We start from the raw sequence: 26,137 nt of genomic DNA on the forward strand, positions 1-26,137 counted from the left end.
TATGGCATAATGAGGATTGTTAGATCAGGTTTTAATCTCCAGTAAAATTGTAAATAACAGCATTTGTATGGAATCAGATTATACCACTTTTACTCATAACTTACATTATTTGTACTGACTTCACTTCTGAGATATGGAACATGAATCTCCATCATCAAACAGCTGTACAAACTGAATAAAGAACAAGTGAAGAAAAGGATGAATGAAAAAGTTATGCAAAATTATTGAGCTATTGACAAAACTTTGTAAACCCAGAGTCTTATTATTTTTAAGTATTTTAAAATTAGTAGGACGAGTGGTGAAGTGAGTGTGTCTGGTAAAGGGCTGTAACAGAATGACGGTTATTTCTAATTACTGGTTATTTCCAGTATTATGCTGGAAACATAAGATTTCCTTTTAGCTTTCATAAAACACCTACAGTCTTTGTTTTACTAACTCTGAAGCTTGCCAAATACATCTCCCATGTGCTTCCTTAAAGGTTATGTGCTACCTTCTGTATAGCTGGAAAACTCTTATTTGGAGTGCATCCATAAGGCCTTAAGCTTACTGTTTCAGATTCCACACATTTCTGTGATATGCAGAAGTCCAGAGGAAGCAGAGCTTTATTCTTGGTGTTTCAGTATTCATCCGGTAACTCAACAGAATGCACTTTGTTTTAATCTATTGTATTTTAAGGCCTGCCGTACTCCCAGCCGAGATGAAGCTGGTACTGAGATGCTGATCAGCTATTTTCTTCAACTTGGTTATGTAGAAAACAGATTTTTTCCACCCACCAGACATATGGGTATTTTATTTACATGGTAAGTGTGGAGTTCATGTTTGTCTTTTGTTTGTTTTGTTTTTGCAGAATGTTGTTAATCTTTACCTGTCTTCTGTTTGATTTGAAGAATGTCAGTGCTGTTGTGTTTCCCCACCCCCCCACCCCCAATGTGTGTTGTCAACGCTTTCTTTGTATTCAGGTTTACTCTTAATACTATAAAGCCCTTTCCATGCTTAGGGTGAAGTCACTGGCTAGATTATGATCTGAGCTACAGGTTTGCATAAGAGAAAGAGGGGGAAAAAAACCCACTTAATTTTAGACAACTGTAGATGTTTCCTGGACTCTGAACCTTGGTATGTGAAGCAGACTGGGAATGGATCAGACCTTAATTCACCCCCTTCAATTTGCTGAGGAGAGCACTGGGGCCAGAAAATGTTCTTGCAGTGGTGGGTTTACTACAGCTATTAGCAAGGTTGGACTCTGAATTCAAAACCTTGATTTTTATGATGAGAAAAGATGACTACCATACAGCCAAGAAGAATCGCTAAATTTTTAATCATAACTGCAAGAAGAACTTTAAAATATGAGCTATAGAGGGTCTGACCATGCCAATAGTTGATCTTTGGCAGCGTCTAATAGTGCATGCCTAATAAAAAAGTATGAGAACATGGCAAGCACACAGGGATACTTCCCCAGTATACTGTCAGCCTCTGATATCTGTTTTATAGGAACTTTAGATATGATGTACTTACAGAGGTGCTGCTTTAAAACCCCATGAAAACTAAGGCTCAAATAAAGCAATCGTCTAGTTTGTTCTAGTTTGTGGCACGGCACATGTGTTGTACTCAGAGTACATCAAGGTGATTAGAAATACCATTATTTTCACTGTATCAGAACCGTCATTAAGAATTCTGCTGCTCTTTTGGAAAAACAGAATGAAAACATCTGTTGTTTCCATGGACTCTGCTTATCTTAACACTTTGTTTCCTTTCCAAAGGTACGATTCCTTCACCGGTGTCCCAGTGTGCCAGCAAAATCTGTTGCTTGAAAAAGCAAGTATTTTATTTAATATTGGAGCCCTCTATACCCAGATTGGCACAAGATGCAATCGTCAGACCAAGACTGGACTTGAAAATGCGGTTGACGCTTTTCAGAGAGCTGCAGGTAGAAATTTAAAAGTATCAGGAAAGTCTTAATGCAAGTGTTCCAAATCTCAGTTTGACTTCCTGCAGATCTCTGCATTTCCCACTGCCTTCCTCACACAAAAAAGGAGGAATAGGGAAGCCTAGTGAAGAGCTGAGACAAAGTTTTAATTCAAAACCTGGAGCTGCAGTCTGAATATGCTGATAAAGGCAGTGACTGCTGTGGTTAACGATTAATCAATTGTAGTTCAAAGGTCTGAGCCATAGCTCTAGTGTTAACTGTTTCATTCTTCATTTTGCCAGCATAGCAGCTTTGACCTCTGGGATATTACATTGGTGTAAAATCTGTACAAGAAATAATTTTAAGGATTGGTAAAGGGCTTAAAATACAATTTTTCATATGATGTCTTCAAAATGAATCTTACTATGTTCTCATATAAAATTAGCGATTTGTTTGACACTGTCTACATGGTTTTTCATAGATTTCAAAGGCAAACAGATTCAAAATATTCAGTGACACTCCAACCAAAACTAAGAAAAATACAAATTCTAGTAAAGAGAATCATATCCCTTAAACTAACATGTTATAGAAGATTTTGTTTTCCTTTAAATAGATTTTCTAAATTTTTGTAAATGTCATCAGTGCTACAAATACAGCTTTTAGATATTATCTATGTAATCAGTATGTACCATAAGATTTGTTGCTGCATTAACAATCTGTGACTATTGGTTTCCACTGTATGTATAGCTTTAACAGCTGCAAACCATGGACCACAGAGTGGAATTGTCATAAAACCCCTTTTGAACATACAGAAAGCTATCCAGAAACCTTGATAATATTTCTTCATGCATTTTTAAATAGGTTGTTTTTTTTCTACATTTATATTTTATCTAAAAGAAATTTCAGTACTTGAGAAAATTCTCCTTTCTGCTTCTTCCATTTTACAAATAAAATCACTACTTTTCACTTCAACAAACTATTAATTCACAAATGGAAATATATAATGTACTACTACAGTACCTTTGCAGGGCCCCAAACCGATGTGCAGAGGAGGCATTTCTTTGTACCTGTGCACGGTTCCGTAACACTGTTCATTATGTTGCTAAAGACATGAGGTAGAGCATGTATTAGCTGTTTCTTAGTGCTGAATGGAAATTGCTGCATGGAGTTTATCTTCAACAAAGCTCTTGGTGTATATGTGCTTACTACATAAGCAGAAATATGTCAGACCTAAAAAAAAAAAAAAAAAAAAAACTTTTTCTGTACTTTCAGTTCCTTTCATAAGGTAGTATAATTCATTAGTACCTTGGGTGTCTCTGACAAGCTCTTCTACAGTGCAAAGGTGCATAGAGATGGATAATAATTAAAGTTTGTGTAACAACATTTTTATAAAGTAAAAAATATAAGTATTAATATAGATGGTAAAAAAATCTCAAAAACTGGTAGTAAGGAAATATAGCACAGCAGGGCCAGAACTGAAAGTAGCAACAAGAAACAAGGCTGCAGAAGGTGGGACACTTGTAAAGCAGAGGCCTTATCGTTACACTTGTGCAGTATTATCAGCAACTAGCAAGCTAGTAGAACTCACTAAACCAGTTGGATGACGTGCATGCCGAAGGTTACATTTCCATCCATGTAACTGTTACTTAATGTTTGCACTACAGTTAGTGTTTGTTTTTAATTTGATAAATGATAGAAACAATTAACATGTTGGTGGAACCAAATGTTTGGAGCAGAATCTAATTCTACCTTATTAAATATATTGTTCTAGTTTACTTAAAGGGATGGAACAGAGCTGTCATTGGGACACTCAGTGTACTTAGCAGCATCTGAAAAGATGATTCATAATTACTAAGTTTATAGGTTTGCTTTTTCCCCTCTATCCAAAGGATCTACCTTTGCCTTCTTACGGCGGTGTAGATCTTTATTTTTTGTCCTATGTATAAGCCTATCCTACGGCCCCCATATAAAAGTCACATTCAGTTGAGCGTAGCTCTTAAGATGAAGCAAAAACCTGTTATAAGCAAATCTGAAGGTACTGTCCTTAAAACTTGCAGTTTCTGTTGCTCCTCTAAATTATAATTTTGAGAACTTTGCCCAAGGACATTTGGGAATGCAAAGAAAAACTAGGAGGTCAATTTAATGTCATGTTTACCAAGAATCCCTTCAGGTAGATACAATTCGTTTGGATAATTCCTAGAAAGTATGTTTTCAAATTTCTTGTTCTATGTGCTGGACTTTAATTAAAAATTAACTTTATTGTTGATGAATTAAGTTCACCTATTTCTCTATTAGTAATGCTGACTAAATTATTTCATAATTTCAGGAGTCCTGAGCTACTTAAAGGAGACCTTTACTCACACACCAAGTTATGACATGAGCCCAGCTATGCTGAACGTACTTGTCAAAATGATGCTTGCTCAAGCTCAAGAGTGCGTCTTTGAGCAGATCAGTCTCCCTGGAATACGCAATGAGTTTTTCACACTAGTGAAAATGACACAGGAAGTTGCAAAGGTAAAAAGAGAGACTTAAAATTTGATCTTTAAAATAACTGTTTCCAGTGCTGTGTTGCTAGCTAAAGCCTGTAGTAATGCTAACGGGTTTTGTTAAACCTAAATGTTAACAACAATTACTGAAAATAAAAAGTAACAAAGGACAGATGACAAGTTGCAACAGAGGGTGAAAATGTGACTACTACAATATGAATATGATTGTATTAGAATTTTATTAGATATTTTAATTGAGCTTTAATAGAAACATGCTGGAACACTTGGGCAGCAAACTTATCCAAGGTTTTTTTACAGTCTATTTACCATACTGCTCTTTCAAACAGTACAGATCTTGTTCATGGATTAACATATAAAAGGACAGAGTTGTTTGTGGTTCTCTGTAAGTGCTGAACACTCACCTGGGTGTAATTTCCCAGCAGCTGGAGGGTGTGCGGCTCTAAAGAGCTGGAGTCCAAACCAATAACTAAATGGTAATGTGGGGGGCGGGGGGTGTCCAGATGAGCAGAGTCAGTTGGGGTTTCAGGTTGGTAGCTGCAGTACTATCTTGAGACTTGCATTAAAAAGTGGAGAGATGGACTATGCCCCAGAAGGTAGTGTTTGTACTTGGTGGAGGTCGGTGACATCAAAAATACATGATATGAAGATGCTTTCTGAGCCATTTCAGAGTAGCGGATATATAATTGCTTCCATACTAACTAAAGTGGGCAAAGCCTTTCCTGCCAACCTTGCAAAGCCACCCCAACTTAGTCGTGAGCAGTGATCATCTGCCGGGGAGAGACTTTTGGATTCTGTCAGGTGGAGTTGTTTGATCCATTAAAGCAGTGTTCACTGCTTGAAAAGCTGTTTTATCCCCTCTGGATAAAAGATAATAGCCCAGATTTAGCTAGACCACACAAGCTTAGAGCTAGATAGGACTCCACAGTTTCAGAAGTTAAGGGCAAATCTAAAGTGATATGCTTAACCCTCTCTCTCAGCTGAATTAATATGACAAGATTTATTTTCAAATTAAAGAACTGTTTATTATATGGTATTTTTATTGAACTCTCTGAAGTCGTATAAATAGATTGACTGACTTAGTCCATCTATTCTTGTACAGAATTGATTTATTTTTCTGGGACTAGGGCAGGGAGAAGTCAGATATGGAATTTCATTTTCCCCAAACTTACTTTCACTTTTCTACCTGCCCTTGTAGCACTCTGTTCCCCCCTCTCCTTTGACATGATGCACATTACATTATCTTAAGGCTGAATGTAATATATTTTACTTGAGTAACTGAGCTCCTGATCACAAATACAAGTTCTTGTACTTTAATTCTGTGCTTTATTTTAGGTCGGAGAGGTTTACATGCTGGTTAACACTGCAATGAATCAGGAACCAGTCAAAGAGAATATTCCTTATTCCTGGTCGAAACTGGCACAAATAAAATCAGACCATTACAAAGCTCTAGCACATTACTTCATTGCCACCATCCTGTGTGACCATGAGTGTAAGAATAATAAGGTTTTCTATATATTCATATAAACAATTATTTGTTCAATGAATAAGACTAGGAGCTAGGAACTTTGGGGTTTCAATATATGTTATTTTGTAGCCATTTTCCCATTCAGATATGAAGCAATGCTTCGTTATGTCCTCTACAGAAGAATGGGAAAGTTCAATACACTAACTTTTGCAGAAACATGTGAAATGCTGTATCTATTGTACACTACTAAGTTGTTCAATTCTTACATATATGTTTTGGCATATAAGCATTACTTACATATTGCAGATGATAAAACTGATACAAGCCCCAATAACTTGAAATTTCCATCAATATGTACTTGTAAGATTATTTCTCCACCTTTGGAGAGAAAGTAGCAACTATTGCACAATACACCTAAAGGAACTAGGCATCGAGAAATGTGTAATGCCTGATGTTCTGTATCAATCATTATAGTGCAGTCCAGTGATGATGAAGATCAGCAGGAGAAAGCCTTGTCCCAGTTGTATGACTACATGCCAGAAGGACTGATGGTTCTCACCATTTTAAAGGACAAAGTTCAGAGAAAACAATTAGGTAACTGCCAGTTTCATCCAGCTAACGGATGATAGTTGAAAACTACTTTGTATTTCTTGTGTTCATGGAGGACAGCTAACACTTTCTAATTTATTCAGGGAAAGCACATTTACGCAAAGCCATTGTTTACCATGAAGAAGCTCTAAGAGTCTGTGGTCTGTGCAAAAAGCTTCGAAACATCGATGTTCTTCAAGAGGTCCTGACAGCTGCACACAAGCGCTCACTTCTCAAATATGCTCAGCAGGACAAGGAAGATGACTTCCTCAGTCTAATCCAAGCTCCGGATATCCTTCGTAAGCATTCACAGCTAGAAATCAAGAGTCTCTAACCAATAATCGGGTGCCCAAGCTAAGTCAGTAAGGGTCTCATTTTCAGAAAGTCTTGAGCTACCTTCCTTCTCTTCCCATCTGAAAGATGCAGCCTTTTAATAGTGTTTAAAGTTAGGCAACTTAGCATTTATGGCTAAACAAAGAAGCTTTTTCTGCGCATCTAAAACTGCTTTTTTCCCCCTCTACATTAACCAGCATTCGTATTTTTATGAAACAATGTTTATATGATTTGAAAATGTCTCTTGATGATTCCTTTTAAGGGATTAATAGAGGGAAGAGTCTTTGGATCATGCTAAGAAGTCAGTTTGAGGAGTACAGAGTTTTGGAAAAGACTTTTAAGAAAAAAAAAAAAAAGCAAAGCAGGGGGTGGGGAAGATGATGGACATACACCTCAGGGAGCTAAAAAGAGATGGTGGTGGTAAATCAGCTAAGAGCTGCCAGCAGCAACAGCAGTAACATGCTTCAATTTAGTATCTGTTGTGCTGCAAAATATTAACATGAAGGAGCAGAGAAGTATTTAAAAATTAACATCTGAATTATATTTAAATAGGGATTTCCCTTTATTATAAAAATTTATTTTAAATATAATTTAAATACTATTTAAATATAAATACTATGTAAGCTACCAGTGAAGAAACTTTGTGTTATTGCTATTTTAATACATCACCATTTTATGTATATTATATTTGAGATATGTAAGGAATTTGATCTCAAATGTCTATTATGTTTCCTCAATCATGGTTTAATGAATTTTGTTATAGCTGCTTCACAGTGTATCTCTCTGGCCACATCTTATTTTGGAGTAGATAACAGTGATACTACTTAGAATTCAGGGTGTGGGTTTTTTTTTTTTGGGGTGAATATCTCATGAGCTAACCTCTACACACCCACCCACCCATCCACCCACACCCACCCCCTGAGAAACTTAAAAGCTAAAATCGTAAGAGGAAATACTAATAACTGTTTATCATAGCATAGGTTTTAACTTGGTTTAAGTTATTAACTCAATTTTACTACTATTGGTTCTTCCTACCTTAGTCCGGCTGATCCAACTCTTCAGGAGCTGTGAAAAAGAGCCAGGATTTTCTTAATTATTTTTCAAAGAAAAAAGCATTCAAGAGGAGCATAGTGTAGTTTTGTTTGGTTGGATTATTTTAAGCTTTTTGTATTGATAATATGAGCTCGGAAGATATTTTTTAGGTGATTTAGAAATTTGTCTTGCATATTTCTACTTAATGACTTTTTGCACAGTCTGGTAAGAATTAAGGAGAAACTTCTATCTAGCTGGAATTTAAGAAAAAGAAGTCTGTATCTTAATTCTTTGTTTGTTACGACAGTCAAGTCATTAATGCTTGAGAGAAAATTAAATTGTTTTTCCTTTTGTTTTAGCTAAAACAGAGCATAAAGTAGAAACAGTTGCTCCTCAGTTTTCCAAGGTGAAAGTTAAAGACTTCTTTCACAGGCTGGTACGTACTATACTGATGCTTGCCAACCTTTGTCACTTTGGTAGGGAGTGTATGTTCAGTCTAATGGGAGAGAAATGACACAAGTATCTTAGCCTGAAAACATTATCCTATAATAACTGTTTTTTCAGAAGTTATTTGACAGACCACTCCTAGCTTCAGAGGTGTAAGTCAGCTTGAGACGCAAAGAATAAAAATGTTGTTTGTATATGGCATTACACAACGTGCATTCTTGATGAGCTTCATAGAAGTCCTATAAAGTTTCAGTGGATGCCCCATTTACCTCAGCGATGGGGAGAAGCAGGGGGTGCCAGGAGAGAAGCAAAGCCAGTTTTTCAGGTGGCTTCCTGTAGATCAGTGGGCAAAGGGAAATAGGAGTTCTGGTTAGGATCAGAATATCTGATGTTTCATGAATCAATTTATCTTCTCCAAAATGGAGCGATACAGGACCTTGGAGCCTGCTGCAGGCCGTAACAGAGATTTCAGACAGGTTGGCAGTGTTGCTGTTATCACACTCCCTTTGAAGTACCCCACAGAAATCATGGGATGTCTTCAACTTCTGGGATAAATCTCACTGTTCTGCATCTATGGAAGTAGCTGGGAGTTAACCTGAGTAAAACCTACATAAGATGAGCTTAAAGCGTTATAACCTAAAAATGCCTAGTTACAAATGGCAATAAACCATCACGTGCTTGCTGCTGTATAACCTCCAGGGCCCGCTATCGGTGTTCTCAGCCAAGCAGAGATGGACGGCACCGCGTACCATTCGCTTCCGCTGCGAAGCAGGAGAGCTCGGATTCAGTCTTAAAGGAGGCTCACCGGTACAGACTTATTGCCTTGATCCAGTTTGTTCTGCAGCAGTAAGTAAATTGGTGCAATATTAACTATATATTTCCAGATGGTATAATTTTAATTTGCCTATATTGGTGTATGGAGGATTTCTTGACTTCTAGTATATATTAGTACAGTCCATTCATATCATCCGTACAAGTTTTCAGTGCTATATATGCTTTAGATGTTAGAGTATCTGTGTCCTTGACATCTCATTAAACTAGAATAGATTTCTTTCTCTGTTCACATTTCATAGATAAAATCCCAAATAATACAAGCAAATATGTTATTCCCCTTCTAATTCAGGAAGTTGGAAGGGATAAAGACTCTGGAAGGTAGCAACAATAAAAAGGATAAGGATCAGGAAAGGAAGGTAGGATGTGCCCACGGAAAAAGAGGGGAAATAACATATTAGTGGCTTCTAATATATTGTTGTTCTTCTGGGAAAGAAACAAAGAGATAAAGCAATATGCAGAGAAGAACACAGCTTAAACAGAGCAAAGGCACTTAAGTACAAATAAAAATACTGAAGAAACAGAAATAAGAACTGGAGAAAATGTTTCACGGAATATGATAGGGTAGGTAAAACCAGGTTTCACTTATTTTAGGAGAAAAGTGAAAAGGATGTAAAAAGAGCTGATACCTGAGTATTTAGGCCAAAATCACATTTATCAACAATAATGCAACAAAGAGGTAACTTGTGTGCTTGAAAAAGTTGTATTTGTTGTTTTTATGCTATTTATACATTTTTGTTCCACCTGTCTGCCTAGACAGTGGTTTTATGGCCTCTAAGAGGGAAATGCCTTTAGGGCAGATATTGTATGATGACAAAAACTTCTTATACATCTTTATAATTCCAGATAATAATCTGTGCAAAATTCTTTGACAGTTGATGGGCCTAAAAGAAGGTGACTACATTGTTTCAGTTGGTGGTGTGGATTGCAAATGGCTTGGACTGAATGAGGTGCTGGAAAAAATCAAAAGCATGGGAGAGCAGCCCATTGAGATTGAGGTTATCAGTTGCCAAGATACAACAGCTTCTATGGTATGTAATGAGGCAAATATATTTTGCAGATTTGAAGGGTCAGGAAAGTGAGAAAATTCTCTCTTCAGTCCCTGATTACTGTTTTCTTTAATGTAGTCAGATATCCCATTTCACCAGTGAAAATATAAAACATTCAGGCGTGTGTTCAGTTTTAAACTGCTGATTTAAATGGGCTGAACTTGCATTATCATTTATCAAGATAAAATGCAGCTTGTATGCTTAAGAATGATATTTTGGGGGGGGGGGTAGGGGGTGGGTTTGGTAGTGGAACTACTTAGATTAATTACATTATAGATTCCAGGACATATCTTATTTTCCCCTAATTTGTCCCAGAGGGTGAAAACATTAATCCTTTTAGCATAGGAAAAGTTGCAATGAAACAATAATCAGCATCCAAAACTATGTGCTCATTTTCCATTCACCATTAACATAATCATCCTTGACTTTTGTAGTTGGTAGTCAGAGATTAATGTAACATTTTTTATTTTGGTGGACTCTAACTGTATTGTACTAAGCTGCTGTAGAAGCTTTAGACTAAGGGAAAAATGATCACAAGATTAAAAAATGTTAAGCTCTACATAATTTAAACTTATTTGTAGTGTGAGAGAACCTGTAGTTTAGCTCAGTCCAGTGCTTCATGGCTCTAGCATTTCCTGGCAAGCTTACACATTGAAATATCGTCGCCTTAGAAGAGATCAAGGCTCTTATTGCCTTAAAAAAAAAAAAAGTTAGTTTGCATTACTGAAAATAAGGAATTGCACTCCTGCCCTTCTGACACAAAAGGCCGTTACTGGCCACAAAAGGTTAGAATAAAAGCAAATTGCTTCAGGGCAGAGACAGCTGTGCCTTCCAGGGATCCCCAAAGAACGTCCTACAGTAGTGGCTCCTGTAGTAGTTGCAGCTAACACGGAACCTGCTTGTTGGGCGTTTAACAAAACAAACTAAAGACTTCCTGGACGCTGAAGACAACAGAGTCCCCTTCAGGCGATTTGTGCAAGGTCTGCATACTCCGGCTCTGCAGAGAGGTTACTGTGTATACGTGATGGCACTTACTGGCTTCTAGAATAGTTAGCTGAAACAAAACAACACGTGTAAGAGATTCACAAATCCCTTTACAATTTGCCTATCATATCCTTTATGGGCAAAATACCAAAATCTCAGCACTCTGAAGGGCCTTCTGTTCAATTAGTATGTAACTAGCACACAAAACTCTGTAGTCTGTCCTGGAACGTTATTCACATAGTAATCTTCTATTGACTTCTTTTGTTGCGGGTTTTTTGACCCCTTTTTGGTAACTTTTTTTTTATTTTTATATATATATATATTTATTTATTTTCTTTCTTTCTGCAGCATAGTAAGAGCGCAACTTATTCTGTGGGAATGCAGAAGACGTACTCCCTAATCTGCTTAGCCATGGAAGAAGATAAGATTGATCAGACCAAGAAAGCCCCACCAAAACTGCCTTTTCTAAGTTGGGGAACTAAAAATAGACAGAAAGCTGCAAGTACCCTCTGCCTTCCTTCAGCTGTGGATGGAAGTTCTCAGATTAAGAAAAAGCTTTCTCCCTTCACACTCCTGAATACAGAAAGTTCATTGTACTGAATCTTTCAGAAGGATATGTTTAACATTAAGTTGTTCTTAAAACGTATAGAAAATATATTGATGTCATCTTTATGTACACATTTGTAAATTCAGACAAGCAGAAAGATGCAGCCTTTTAATCATTGACTTCACTTACTGTGTATTTGAACCACTATAAAGGTCAGAGGCTGCCAAAAACTGTAAAACTTACATTTAAATTTTGAACATCCAAACAAAGTGGTTTGGGAGGTATTGAATAAGTTACTTAGATGGGGACTGGATTCCTTTGGAATTTCAACATATTCTGTCATAACTAATTTTTATGGCTTTATAGATGGGAGTTATTTATTACAAACTTTGATGCTGCATGGAGGATAGGGGACACTTTGAAGGATAATTTCACTGTAAAAGTTTAAAATTTAAAATAAATCACTTAAAACTACTTTAGATAATTATCTTAAGGAGAAACAGCACTGGAGAGAAGATAATGTTATTCAGAGAAACTAGCCTTGTGCCAAGGGGAGTGTAATGCAGCTGGTTTTATGAACAGACATTCTGAGATTACTAAATGGAGTCTGTTAAATAGTTGTTAATTTCACCCTGGAAAAGAATTAGAAGGCTTAAAAGTCAAAAGATCTTTAAAACTACGCAAAGCTTTGACTCTGCTCTTTCTGATCTAGGTTACATTTTTAATGCCTGCTTATTCCATTGTTAAAAACGGGCTTTATTCCAAACTTGAAATTATTTAACCTACTTAATGCAAGATTTGTATTTCATTAGTCTAGATAAAATTGATAGTGTAGAACAAATCTCAAAACTGAAGTATTCCAGTTCTGAAGTATTAATCCAAAGTACATAAACTGTGGTGATACTCTCAAAACATGAGAAAAATGTGCCTGGAAGTCTAAGAGGTAGAATATTTATTATATGGCCAAGTACAAACCTTAGAGACACAAAATTCTCCCCTTGGAACAATTTAGGAGGAATTATTGGCTACATCTATTAAAAAGAAAGGGAGGCATCAAAGGGATGTTCATACAGTTACTCCTTTTTTGAGATTCTATTTTTTGATTAATTGAAAATTGCTAACACTGTAGTGTTAGTTAAAGATGCTATCTACAGAGTAGATATATGCTGTTTGATACTCAAAACTTAAAATAATGGGAAAGTTTGTGCCTGGGTATAAACTTTTAAGTTACCATTTATTTTTAGTTTCTTATATAACAGGTGTAAATGTATTAATGACACTTATTTAAGAATAAAAATCAGATGCTGCCATTTAGTAGTGGTTTCTTGATTCTGCTCCAGCTTGGATGATACAGTACAGTTTTTACAGGTTTTCACTATTTACTGTTGTCAAGCCTCTTAAATATCCTTTGCATGTTTTTTGTAGTCTTCCTAAAAAGGCCTAAAGCAACTGTCTTGTTTGCAAGTTTATATTGTGCAGTACAGGAGTTTATACTATAACATTAGCTTCTTACAAGGAGTGTTAACACATGTTTCTAGAGCGTCCCTAGGTAAGTTACCCAAAAATGTTGAAAATGAGTTCTCTCACCTATTCTTAGTAGTAATATTTTTCCATGTATATTTGTATTAGCACTTTATCTTATATGTGCAAGCAGTAGTCAGATAATGGTATAATGCAAGAGCCTGCAGTCTGATATTCAGTGCAGCAGAAATCTACTTTGCATTTATGGCTAAAATTATGCAGCTAATGAAATCCTTAGCAAAGTCACATGAAACTCCTTCCAGCTCTTCATTTCTTTTAGCCTACCTGGACACTTTTCCTACAAATATCTTCCCCCTTAGGTTTCTAGCTGCAGAGTTAACTGCCTTTCCAGTCCCCTCACACTCTCTAGTCCTTGAGGAACAGTTTGGGGGTAGGGAGTATCCATTTTTTTCAAGTCTGTTTGGACTTGTCAAATACTGTATGAATACATACTATTTTCTGTGAGCTCATTGAAGACTTATTCTACAATGAAAGTTAGCCAAAATAATCAAGATTTAGCACAAATACTAATTTCATAGCAAGTTATACTGCTAAAAAGTTTGCTGAAGGCCCAGACATTTGTAACAAGCTTCTATCCACAAGGAATGTCTAAGGGCTGCTCTAAAACCCTGAACACACAGGTTTAAAATAGATTAGTTCAGCCTGTAACTTCATTGGTACTAATGGGTACCAGTTTAATTAAACTTTATGTATGTATGATGGCCATTTTAAGTAGTAAAAAGTTTGCCTTGCAGCATCAAGGAATAGCCACATACCTTTTTGATGTGAAATCCAGTCTCCATAGCAAAGTGTCACTGACAGAAAATGGCGAGGGGGCAAAAAAACAAACCCAAAACACTAAAGCAAGAAACAGATTTATATGAAGCTTAATCATTCCCTGTAGTAAGATAATACAGTAGTACCTTGTTCTGTAGTTCTGAAAATTCTGATGTTTACTAGTTAATAAGTTAAATATTTAAGGCCAAATTGTAAGTCTACTTTCAGCCCAAGTAAGGAATTGGTATAAATAACATTTGCTATCTGCACTAAGCAGCGGATTAGGTTGGTTATGGAGGTGCCAAGATTCTGTTTATTCTTTGCTTTTTTTTTCCGCTGGATTACAAAAGGGAATTAAAAACCCTGCTCAACTGCTTTCCTGCTGTACTGTGATCTAAAATCCAAGTAATATACAGGAGCATTTTAGACTGCATTCTTAATAGGTATAAAACAAAATACAATTTTACCCATACTAAATAGGATAAGAACATAATTTGAAATAAAGTGCAGGATGTCAGGAAAACACACCAATAATTTGCTCGCCAGATAACTCTTGAAAGGATTAATACTGGAAGAACATCATGAATTTTTATGAAAACTTTCCACATTATTTCATGTAGGATTATAATTATCCCAACCTATATTAAAAAGGGAATAAAACATGAATTAACCTATATTTTGGATATTAGACACAAAGGAATAAATTTGATAACACCCTGTGAACTGAAAAAGGAACCAAAGAAACAAGTTAGTGTAAAGTCAAAGACATATTCAGCCAGCACTTTCCAAAGAACCTCCAAAAGTAATAAACCAAAGGTACTCTAAAACATTTTATGAACAAAGTTATGGCACGGGCCATCAAATGAAGTTTAGAAAGCCCCCCCACACACACACACAACAAAGAAATAAGTACAGCATAAGCAGAGCTGATACAACTTTGGTAGCAAGTACTGTGTTATCTTTCCAATCATGTAACGAAGTAATTGCCATACTTGGCTGTGCTTGTCAACACGTGTAGAGTGCAATAAATCTATCCTTGACTTAAAAGTTCCTGAAAAGTTATCTATGCTTATCACCAATTACTTTAAATCATAAATTAGGATGATACTATTATTACCTCAATCTCAAACTCCAATGAAATAAAGCACAGTTCAGAGTAGGATGTATATACACACACAACCATTATTGCTGTACAATTTTAAGACTATTTTAATACATAATCTCACACTCTCATTAAGGAGTATGAGAGGTGTACAAAGAGCAATCAACTTTGCATGTGTGTTTATTATGTATCATTGACTGTAATAATATAAGTCTACATTTGGCAGAAATACTTTGAAACTATAATTAGCAAGAGTAATTTTTCTGAGCATTCCAGGTTTTTCTAAAAATTAGATGAAGTGAAACAGTTTCACCTTAGAATCAACTAGGAAACAATTCAATTGTCGTATCTAAACTGTAGCTTCACCAGTGTTACATGATTTAAGAAAAAATATACTTAAAAAAATTGAAGAGATATTTAAAATATTTTTATAGTAATCAGTAACATGCTAACATTGTATCAGAGCCATGTTATATGATAGGTTTCAGCTAGCATCTCTGTCTACCAACTCATTACAGATGATCTCTGGAAGGAGGGGGGGGAGTGAAGCATAGAGGCTAACTTTTTTAAATACTGCAACCCTCTCACATTTCTGGTTACTGAGAAGATAATATATTCTGTTTGAAGATAGGTGAACACTAAGTTGTAGAGTATACTCTTAAGAAACATCACCTACATATTAAAGTGTTTATTTCTGGAAGACAAAAATAAGTACAGAAATTGTTTTTCTGTTTTTTTCTGTGATCACTGAAAAACAGACAGCTTTCTCTCAATTTTTCACACAAGACAGATGCAAAACACTTGACAGCCCTTGTTCCAAGGTAAGATTACAGCTCTAACTACATGAACAGAGTAGCTATAAAGAGAAAGCAGAAAAGAAATCTCTAGACAATTAGTCAACACCCTTCAGTTTTTACCAGGATTATTAAAAACAAAATCTTAAGGGTTTACAAGGAACACAAAAAAAGTCTTCATGTTCCAAAAGAGAAAGTGTTAACACATGCATGTCAGGAACATAAGGTAAAGAAAGTATAAATTTGTTGTGCTACTGTTTGTCCAACTACTGGCTCAAGCTCTTTGACGGATGCATTACAAAGTCTGTGGATGCTTCCAAACTGTTGCAGCAGAAGCAGAGCTTTTGTTTTTCCAACTCCTGGAATTTGCTGCACTGTCCGGAACACTGATGCCTCTGCTAGCTGAGAACACTGTTTATGAAGAAAGGGGTTACTGCTGCGATCCTTACTTTGTTCACGGACCTGAAGTAAAACAAAATCATAAGTGATACCGAGTGCCCTCTACTGGAGCTTTTTAAATATTTTCATGCATCTCAAAGAGTCCAAGGATATCACTAGGAAGTTTTAAAAACACCCCCTTCCCATTGACTGTGTGCCCTTATTAAGAGTTTTCTTAATACCAACCATGAATTAAAAGAATGATTTTGTCATGTTTGATGCAATCAGAAACAGGATAAAGGCAAAAAGAAACCTGGCATAAAGAATATAGTTTTCCCAGCCTGAGACAAAGCAGAATCACAAGTCAGTTTTGACAGAGAACTTCTTAACTGAAGATAGCTTCATGCTATCCAGTGGTAATCAGTGCAAGAGAACATAAAAAAAATAAAATCCAGTTTCAAATTCTTCACATTTTGTCTCTGCTCCCAAATTAGATCTCTGCTAAACTGTGCTACCACACTACCGTTGCAGGTTTATTCCCTACATTCAACCAACAAACATGCTGAATTCCTTTAGGATCATAGGTATTCTTTTTGAACAGGAGAGATGACTGTGGGAAAACAGGTAATTCTCCTTGCCTCCTATATTTTAATAAATATTTGTCTACTAACATAGAAACTTACTAGCTGAATAATAAGTTGAGAAGCTTCTCCTTGATTTGCCACAGGAAGCAACACCATGCCAAGTTCTAGCACCACAAGCTTTTGTACTGCTAAGAAGTACTGATCACTTATCTGAGTTCTCTCGACAATTACAATTCCACCAAGACTGCTAGCCTTTATTGAAAGAAAGAAAAAAACAACAAAAAAAGACACTGTCAATGATGAGAAGATTCAGTGCAACTAAGAGCAAACTTCTGAGCAGCCTGGGAACAAATTAGAGGAAGAACAGAAGTGGCAACACTACTGAAGTTTAATACAGCATTATTGCACAGATTCATTTTTATTAGTTTTCAGGTGGAATATCTCATGCAAGTTTAGCTCCACTAGGATCTAAAAAACATGCAAGAAGAATGTTTTCAGAAACACAGGAAGAACAAATTGCAATTAGAAACTTTTCTCTTTCTCTTCCCTTTACACAGTACTTACATTCCTAAACCGAACCAATCTTCGTTTGAATTCATCCCCTGCAACCAAATCTGCTTCAGAAATATATAAAATGCAAGTTTTGTTTGAAAGATGGAAATCCACAAGTCCCAAGCCATCTTCAAAAATGAGCTTAATTTTCCCTTGAGATTGTTAGAAGACAAAAATACAGTCATCAAAAAAAAGTAACAATTACTTTAATATTTTAATGTGTGTCAATAGTTCTAGTGACTTAAAACTTTGACAATCAATCAGTTTCATACTCTTTAAAAGCCTTTATTCTCTGTCTTTTTTTTTTTTTTTTTAAAGAAAAAAGGAAAGCTGGTACAACCAATCCAGAATACTGCATGATGCCTTTAGCAATACCAATTAATAGCACTTTCAAATTACAGATTCAGGATAGCTTCTCTGTAAACTCTGAACTTGAATAAACATCACATCATCATATCAATCACATCATATGCTATTCTGAAAGCATCTTCTTGATTTAGTTTGCTGTGCCAACAGAAGACAGTATGGTCCCAGTATCCATGTAAACTGAAGGGATTTCAGTGGAGGTACATATTCATAATAGCTCCACTACTGTGGTTCTCAAGAAGCAGATAGTTCTGCTTCTTCTCTATACTGCACAAGAAGTATGCAGATATGATAGAACTGACCACAGGTACATAGCAGACATACAGGAACTTTCAGTCTACTAATACAGGATTCATCTCAAATACAGGACCAGTCAGGCACAGAGTGAATGCATATTCTAGCCAATCTAACAATACTGGGAGATGGAGGGAATGCTTTGCTTGATTTTTTTTCTTCTCCCAAATTGTTTATACTTACCTTGTAGCCTTTGGGATATTTCTGACCCTCTCCATTTCTCATTTCCGACCACATGTCCATAAGGGACAACTATAGATCCTGCTGTGACAGGGGAGCGTGCTTTTGTTGTCATTGGAACTCCTTTAACTCTTTACTTCAGTGGCACCTACAGCCTAAAAGGAAATGTGAAAAAGACACTAATGTATTTTGTAGACTCATTCCAATCTGGAATAGATCATATCTCATCCCCCAAGTTACTTTGCAGTTATGGTTAACATGTAAATATTGGTAAGAAATCTTGTTTGCTTAAATACAGACTGGAGCTTTGTAAATTCCACTCCCAAGTCTGCCAGTCGACTTGAAAAATATCCGAATTTACAAAACCACCTGAATTTAGACGTAAAAGTGGCAAACATCCACCCCTGAGAAAATCAATTACTAAGCTGACTTCAGAAGCATCGCCAGCCCTCAGCTGGCAAAACTCTCGAGCCAGACACGTCAGTTGCTGGGAGAGGTCCTTTTCTGGGTTGCCAGTTTTATGTTTTCTTCTGACTTTAGAGAAAAAAACAGGAGTCTCTGAGACTGCGCCGTCATTTCAGGAGAAAACGGCAGACGAGCGGGTACGAGCGCAGACGCCGCCACCGCCGGCGGCGGCGGTCCGCAAGAGAGGCGCGTCCCGGGGGCCTGCCCTGAGGAGACCGGGGAAGGCCCCGACGCCACCCAGAGTCGCCGCCCAGCGCCCACCTGCCCGGGAGAGATGGAGGGAGACCGGCCACCCGCTCGCCCGCCGTCCCTTCACGAGAAGCGCTGCCTCTTCCACCGAACAAACGGCCGGCCCGCCTCCGCGCGCGCGCGCTTGATTGACAACGGCAGCCGCAAATGGAGAGCGAGCGCTCTGCCAGCCGCGAGCCAATGAGAAGGTGGGACGAGGTGCGCCCCGCCGCTGGTAGGTTGCTAAGGCCGGAGGAGGGATGAGTAAGGCGCATGCTGATTGGAGGAGCGCAATCCCGCAGCAAATCCGCGGCGCTGTCGTTGCCAGGCTGGTGGCGACGGGGGAGCGTCGGGAGGGTGCGGAAGGCCGTTGGCAGCCGTTGGCGGCGGCAGAGTACCTTCCCTCCCTAGTGCCAATGGCGTTTCGTTTCAGGAGAGGCCGGAGGGGCCCCTTCGTGAGTATCGCCCTGCGAAGCGGGTTCCTCTCCCCGCGAAGTAGGGCTGGGGGGCGGGAGGGCCGTGCCCGGGCTGGGAGCCCGGCCCCGCCCGCCGCCGCCCCGCCGCGCCCGCCCGCGGTTGGCGCCGGTGGCCGCGCGGTTTGTCCGAAGTGAAAAGCGACAAACGGCGGCTCCTGAGCGAAGAGACGCAGGTGTCCAGCGCCGCTGGCCCCGGCGCTGGGCGGGCGAGGGGAGAGGGTGCTGTGCCCTCCTTCCCCTTGCGCTCACAAAGTTAATGGCGAAAGCTTAGAACTCAGTTGCAGCCTAGGAATGTAGGAGTGCCAGTAATGGCACAGTTATTATCTTCTAACGTAGCTGAAGTTAACTGGGGATTTGTTATTATTAGAATGAAAACGAATTCGTGATCTTCTGTTGGTGTCTTAGTGTGGGATGATAGCTTCCTATTACCTCAGTTACCTTAGCAGATTCCCTGGTAACTATAGTAAAACGCCTGCAGTCTTTAGTAAACAAAACGGTGCATGCTAGACCAGCTTCCAGAATAAGGAAGCGGTGCATTTATTAGAAAACACTGAGTGAAAGGACAGCCTTTGTAATGCTATGTTTAGTTATTTAATACAGTTACTTGATATAGCTTCCTGTAAAGTCAGCAATCTTTCCCAGTTTATATTCTTCAAAAGGATAACGATGAGGTGTTTAAAGAATGATTACAAAAAAATTCTCTGCAGCAGAAATATCTGAAATGCACCCCCTGTTCTACACCATAAAACCAATAACGTCTGTCTGCAGGTGGTGGACTTCAGTGTGACGTAGTATTTCTTGGTGCCCAGTGAGAGGACAAGAGGCAGTGGGCGCAAATTGAAATATGGGAAATTCAACTTAAACATGTCTTTAGTGTGAGGGTGATCCAACACTGGATCTGGCTGTCCAGAGGGACTGTGGAGACTCCACCCCTGGAGATGCGAAAAACCTGAATGGAAAAGATCTGGAACAATTTTCTCTAGCAGAGCAGGGAGGCTGGACTAGATGATCTCCAGAGGTCCCTGCCAACCTCAACCGTTCTGTGATTCCATGTGAAATAGTCTTTGTAGCGAACACTGATCAAAGTTCTTCTGAGCTGGTACTTAATATTATCCTTTTAACAAATTCCATGGAATTTTCTGATTAAAAAATCATTTGGATTTTTTTCAGACTAAATCCTTATGACTTTAGGATGTATTTAGTGACAGGCTTTTTTTCCATCTCATATTACTTTGTCTGAGGATTACTTCTGATGACTGATGGAACGATCCTTTTCTACGACAGGGGGTTGTATTGTTATTGTGATGCAGAGTTCAAATGTTTTGAAAAAAAGTTATTTTCCATTACTGCTTTTTTCTTGTGTATATACATAGAAAAAAACAAACTTCGATTCAGTAAGTTAAAACTCTACATTTGCAGATCGCGATACAGTGGGTGGAGAACCTACAGTCATGGGTCTTAAGTAAATTACATTTCTAACCTTCATTAGCAACTGTTAATACATATTAAAAAGTTATACTTAGAACCATTTCAAGTCATTTGTTTACATTAATTGCATGTAATTGTTTTTCCCTTTTATATTATTTTGCATGGTTATTTTTTGTGCATGTTCAGTTCTGTGTTTTTTTAGTTGTTATTCTTAAAGTCATTGTCAACTAATTTTATTTTAAATTGTTTAGAAACATATAGCTCATGGCCTGGTCCCTGCTGCTACCATAGCTCCTAAACCTGCAGTTCCCCGCACCCCTCCCCCTCGTAGTCCAAACCCTTCTCCAGAAAGGCCCAGGTAGGTTTTGAGTTATTTTTTTATTTTTATTTTATTTAATTTCACTTTATTACAATAGCATAGTAGAAAAGCATGATTAGAAAAATTGCATGTCCTAACTGTAGTACTTACATAAGTCTTTTCATAAATAGAATATATTTTTTAATTGGGGCAGTTTCCTTCTTTGAACTGTAAAGATACATATTTTTCTCCCTTTCCTAAGAATGCTTAACAATTAGGGCAATGACCTTTCTGAATATGTAACTTTAATTCCATTTGTTTTTTCCTCTTCATCTTAGCCTTCTGCAGGATCCCTCAAATAGGCACTTCTGTGCACTTCTGCTTGTCCTAGTGTGCAATGCTCTGGCGTTTATTAACAGCTTCAGAGGCATCAATAGAAGAATCAGAGTAGGGAATAATGGAAACTAGTGTACAAAATAGCAGAATATGGAACAACTTTTTTCAACACATCACCATTACTGTTATGACTAAACCGAATGCTAAGTACTGTAAACTGTCAATGTCAGTTTCAGGCATGTAACTCAGTATTTATTTTTTTCACTCTTTTAATTTGGGGAAAAACTGATAGGTATTATATTTTACTCTTAGATAGCTACATTATAAAAGCACGTCCAGTTTTGTGCTTTACTTTAGGAGTTAATAATTTAAAATCAGTCTCTTAATACCTTCAGTGTTCCTGATGATTGTTAATTTTGAACTTTTTGCTTTGCTTAAATAATGAAGACATTTTGCTAAAGAAAAATATAAAATATGAAGCACAGAAGATATCAGTTTTGTTTCATTGTTTTGTTCTATTTTCTTCCAGATCTGCTCTAGCAGCAGCTATCCTTGCGACAACACTAACAGGGCGTACTGTTGCTATTCCTCAGCCTCGTCAACGATCACTTTCTGAAAGCGATTCCACCTATGTGGAACAAGAATGTTTTGAACCATATGCGACAGTTGCAGAGCTCAGAATGGGGTAGCGTATACTTTCTGTTTTGGTGTCTTATACTGGAAATAAAATATGGTGGTGATATAATTTTACCCAAGAATTACAGCAAACTAATTAAACTCCTGGTGCTATTGCCATGTACTTAAACTTGATTTTTTCTCTCCAAATCATAAATTGAGTCTGAAGTCTCTACAATCCTTATTCCATTTCTCGTAAAATGATGTCATGCATGCAGTTGTCAGGGGGAGAGATTTGGATTGCACACAGTGTGTGGCATGTATTATTTCTCCCAAACAACTATCAATTATACAAGCAGTTTATCACTGAGGAATCATCTGAATTACACATCGGGTAATTCCTTTGTGCTAAATTATTATTTCAGACTACTTTGTGCTGTAGAATTAACAGCCTTTTATCTCTAGTCTGTCATTCTCTTTAAACTAGAGAGGAAAATGTAGCTCAGGCATTAATTCTCTAATTTAAAGCATACATATAGGTCAGATTCCTTGTTTGCAGCTAAAGAAGCTTAGATGTTTGTTCATGTATGCTGTTAATCTGCTATGTATATTCTCAGACTGATGGTTCTACTTACTACTGTGTCTTTTTTTCTTTTTTTGGAAGAATAAGTGACACTGAAACATGCTTTAAACTGCTTTTGACTTGCAGGCCCAACTGGAAGCTAGATGGTAGTGAAAGATCTCCTGTACATTCCCTGGAAATATCAGGCAATTATTGTGAGGATGAGGAGGACATGGATACCTATCTTTCAGATGCAGATAAAGAGGCAGAGTCTAGCTGTCAAAGTAATGAGAAGAGGGGAGAAAGCTTTAGCACCAATGCTATTTATGCTGTTCCTTGCAAAAATAAAAAGGTAGGGTTTTCAGATTGGTTAATTTCTTTACATTATTATATTAAAACAAGGTAAACATTAAATATTTGTAAAACTGTACATTTTTTTCTTACTATTGAAACATTTATTCAATTTTTATTTCGTGTGCTTCTTTTCATGATTAATTTACTCCTGAATGAGTTAGGTTTGTTTATTGATCCTCATAGATTCCTTATCTCTGATATTAGGGGCTTTTTCTTGTTAGGAATACACTGGTATTGTGGTTCTTACTATACATTTAAAGAAAGCACATAATATAATCTTGTAAAATGTGCAATATTTTATGTTGAGGGTGATACAGTGGCAGCCCAGCCGGAGGCCAGTCACCAGTGGTGTAGCCCAGGGAACAATACTGGGGTCAGTACTGTTTAACCTCTGTATTAATCATCTGGATGATGGGACAGTGCACCCTCGGGAAGTTTGCAGATGATACAAAACGGGGAGTGGTTGATACACTAGATGGTTGTGCTCTCATTCAGAGTGACCTCGACAGGCTGGAGAAATGGGCTGACAGGAATCTCTTGAAATTCAAACAAAGGGAAATGCAAAGTCCTGTGCCTAGGGACCACTACCAGCTGGTGTCCTACCAGGTGGGGAGCAGCTTTGCAGAAGGGGGAAGGGGGGTTTTCCTGGTGGAAAACAAGTTGCATATGGGCCAGCAGTGTGCCCATATGCAAAGAAGGTCAACAGCATCATGGCCTGCATTAGAAAGAGCACTGCCAGCAGGTTGAGGGAGGCGATTCTTCCCTTCTGCTCAGTACTGGAGAAACCTCATCTGGATTACTGTGTCCAGTTCTGGGCTTCCCAGTACAAGAAGGACATGGGCCTACTGGAATGAGTCCAGCGAGGGGCCACTAAGATGATTGGAGGTGATGGGGTTTGGAGCATCTGACATATGAGGAGAGGCTGAGATGGCTGGATTTGTTTAGCCTGGAGAAGAGAGGGCTCACAGGGGATCTTACCAATCTTTCTAAATTCCTGATTGGGGAGACTAAAGTATTTGGAATCAGTGAGTACTTTTCTCAGTGGTGCTCAGTGAGAGGATGAGAGGCAATGGGCACAAATTCAAATATGGGAATTCAACTTAAATATAAGAAAAGACTTCTCTACTATGAGGGTGGTCAAACACTGGAACAGGTTGCCCAGAGAGGTTGTGGACCCTGTACCTGTGGAGATGCTCAAAACCTGACCAGAAAAAATCCAGAACAACCTTCTCTAGCTGACCCTGCTTTGAGCAGAGGGAGGCTGGACTAGACTAGACAATCTCCAGAAGTCCCAGCCAACCTCAGCTACCCCGTGATCCTAAATAGGAGGCAAATAGTATGTCAAGGGTGTCTCACAGAAGTAGAATAATAATATAGTTTACATTTTATTTGAATTATTATTTCACTGGCAAATAGCTACTTGTTTATTTTGCTGAATATAAATAATGGTGGTTAAGGCCTGAGTAACTCTTATCAAGGTGGAACAGTTGTGGGGGGTGGATAGTTAATGCATTCAGAATATGTTGAGTTACTATTTTAGCCACTCAGCTACCTAATTATCATTAATTTACTGAGTAGTATGAAGATTATTAGGATTTGTTAAAAGCAGTAGGAATTTTAATTTGGTGAAAATGTGCAATGCTTACAAATGGTAAAAACTTATTGAATTACTATCACGCTAATGAGCAGAGACCTATCTAGAGACAGGGAGATTCAGAATCACACAGAAAAAGTGACCTTGTATCTTGAAGACCAGTGGATTTTTCCATGTTATGGGTCTGGATTGTCTTAACCAGCAATGAGCAGCTTAAGACTTCTAAGACACATTTAAAGTTTAGTTTGGAGCTCTGTCAGAAATGATACAAAACTTTAATGACTAGGAAGAAGAAATTGGGTAGTAGAGAGGCAATAAAATGCTATATATGTGAAAGGAATCAGAAAACACCCCTAGTTGAAGAAAAGAATGAGGAGGAGAAAAAGGGAGTGGGTGTGAAGTATGTGGAGCACTGACATGTGATTGACAGGGAAAAACAGCTAAGGTAAACAGTGTTAAGAATTATTCCTGAATTCCTCAGTCTTATGAGCAAGTTCAGATACTATACAGAACAAGTGAATGTAGGATGATTCCGCAGACTCTTTGCCCAAATAAAGTGACAAAAAGTATTGCCCTGTGAACTAAATGACTAGCATTGGTCCCTATCTCCTGTTAATTATGATAAGGATTAGATTTTATTTACATATAATTATAAAACTAAAAGGCATGTATTACAATTTATTGTCTTGAAATATTGCAGTACTATTCTGAATGTGACTGGGACATTATTGTACTAAAGGTTTCATACGGATGTCAAGACACTTGGGCATGGTCTATTTTAACAATGTTGTAATTATTTAGATGTCATGTCCTGTTTTTACATAGGAAGAGTTTCCACTATCCCCTAGTACTAAAGTTGACAAGAAAGAGGCATCCTCTCATGAAACTGAGTTTCAGGTGTTGGTGGACAAGTCGAATGTGCAAATAGAAGGTAAATAAATTTATTTTAAGGTAAAGTGTCTTACTTTTTAATATCCTGGGGAAATAAATAATCTTTAGATAAACTAAATTTAATAGTATCATAAGATAATGATATTGTACTAAAAAAAAAAAAATGAAACAAATGCTGCTAAATACTCAGCCATTTCTAATAGTTACAGGAAATTCAGACTCTGCACAAACAGGGGAAATTGGTCTATATTCACTCTGTAACTGATACTCTACTCCTCAACATCTGTTATCAGCCAGTGTTAAAAAAACAGAATAAAAGGTTTTGTGAACTCTGTCTTGCATAATAGAGCCATTCTCTACTGTGTTTCTATTGGTATATGTGCCAAAATAAATCCAGTTTATACTCTGCAAACTATTGGAGTGTTACCATGTTTACAAAATGAAAAAAAATAGAAATGACCACCATTTAAAAAAAATTAAGGACATAAATAAAAGAAAACATCTTTATTCCACTATTTTCTTTGAATAAGAAAATGTCACATCTGAAAATCAGTAAGAGCATTTTTTTTTTGATAAGTATATAGCATGATACTGGGATTATTTACCCTTATATCATAAAGTTATTTTCACATTGAATATGATATAACTTCTTAAAC

At 37.5% G+C, this 26,137-nt stretch overlaps 3 protein-coding genes across 7 annotated transcripts in view; 2 read left to right on the plus strand and 1 right to left on the minus strand.

Moving 5' to 3' along the window:
• The window catches only part of RHPN2 (rhophilin Rho GTPase binding protein 2), a 30,473-nt gene extending 17,917 nt beyond the window's left edge, over positions 1-12,556 (plus strand). Inside the window, exons 6-15 of one of the 2 annotated variants that reach the window (XM_067302505.1) lie at positions 676-800; positions 1,758-1,924; positions 4,230-4,417; positions 5,743-5,899; positions 6,350-6,469; positions 6,568-6,762; positions 8,188-8,264; positions 8,975-9,121; positions 9,982-10,137; positions 11,488-12,556. In XM_067302505.1, coding sequence (XP_067158606.1) covers positions 676-800; positions 1,758-1,924; positions 4,230-4,417; positions 5,743-5,899; positions 6,350-6,469; positions 6,568-6,762; positions 8,188-8,264; positions 8,975-9,121; positions 9,982-10,137; positions 11,488-11,739 — 1,584 coding nt within the window. In that variant the 3' untranslated portion in view covers positions 11,740-12,556. The remainder of the gene's footprint in view (positions 1-675; positions 801-1,757; positions 1,925-4,229; positions 4,418-5,742; positions 5,900-6,349; positions 6,470-6,567; positions 6,763-8,187; positions 8,265-8,974; positions 9,122-9,981; positions 10,138-11,487) is intronic. The other variant, XM_067302506.1, reaches the window with a different exon arrangement.
• Positions 12,557-13,815: 1,259 nt separating this feature from the next.
• On the minus strand, positions 13,816-19,049 carry FAAP24 (FA core complex associated protein 24). Of its 3 annotated transcripts, none has more exons than XM_067302509.1 (5): positions 18,961-19,049; positions 18,238-18,389; positions 17,407-17,456; positions 16,942-17,094; positions 13,816-16,342 (listed from the first exon to the last, which is right to left on the minus strand). In XM_067302509.1, exons 2-5 carry the CDS (start codon positions 18,347-18,349, stop codon positions 16,094-16,096), a joined length of 564 nt encoding a protein of 187 aa, XP_067158610.1. In that variant the 5' UTR covers positions 18,350-18,389; positions 18,961-19,049; the 3' UTR covers positions 13,816-16,093. The 3 variants fall into 3 exon arrangements, with proteins under 3 accessions (XP_067158610.1, XP_067158609.1, XP_067158608.1); XM_067302508.1 differs by having other exon boundaries at positions 17,407-17,459; XM_067302507.1 differs by having other exon boundaries at positions 17,407-17,546.
• A 203-nt stretch (positions 19,050-19,252) lies between these two features.
• CEP89 (centrosomal protein 89) overlaps positions 19,253-26,137 on the plus strand; it is a 41,082-nt gene continuing 34,197 nt past the window's right edge. For both annotated transcript variants that reach the window (XM_013941111.2, XM_013941112.2), the window contains exons 1-5: positions 19,253-19,382; positions 21,083-21,189; positions 21,995-22,150; positions 22,790-22,994; positions 25,416-25,521. In XM_013941111.2, coding sequence (XP_013796565.2) covers positions 19,344-19,382; positions 21,083-21,189; positions 21,995-22,150; positions 22,790-22,994; positions 25,416-25,521 — 613 coding nt within the window. In that variant the 5' untranslated portion in view covers positions 19,253-19,343. The remainder of the gene's footprint in view (positions 19,383-21,082; positions 21,190-21,994; positions 22,151-22,789; positions 22,995-25,415; positions 25,522-26,137) is intronic.

Source organism: Apteryx mantelli, chromosome 10 (assembly GCF_036417845.1).
Source record: "Apteryx mantelli isolate bAptMan1 chromosome 10, bAptMan1.hap1, whole genome shotgun sequence".
NCBI classification, from domain to species: Eukaryota; Metazoa; Chordata; class Aves; order Apterygiformes; family Apterygidae; genus Apteryx; species Apteryx mantelli.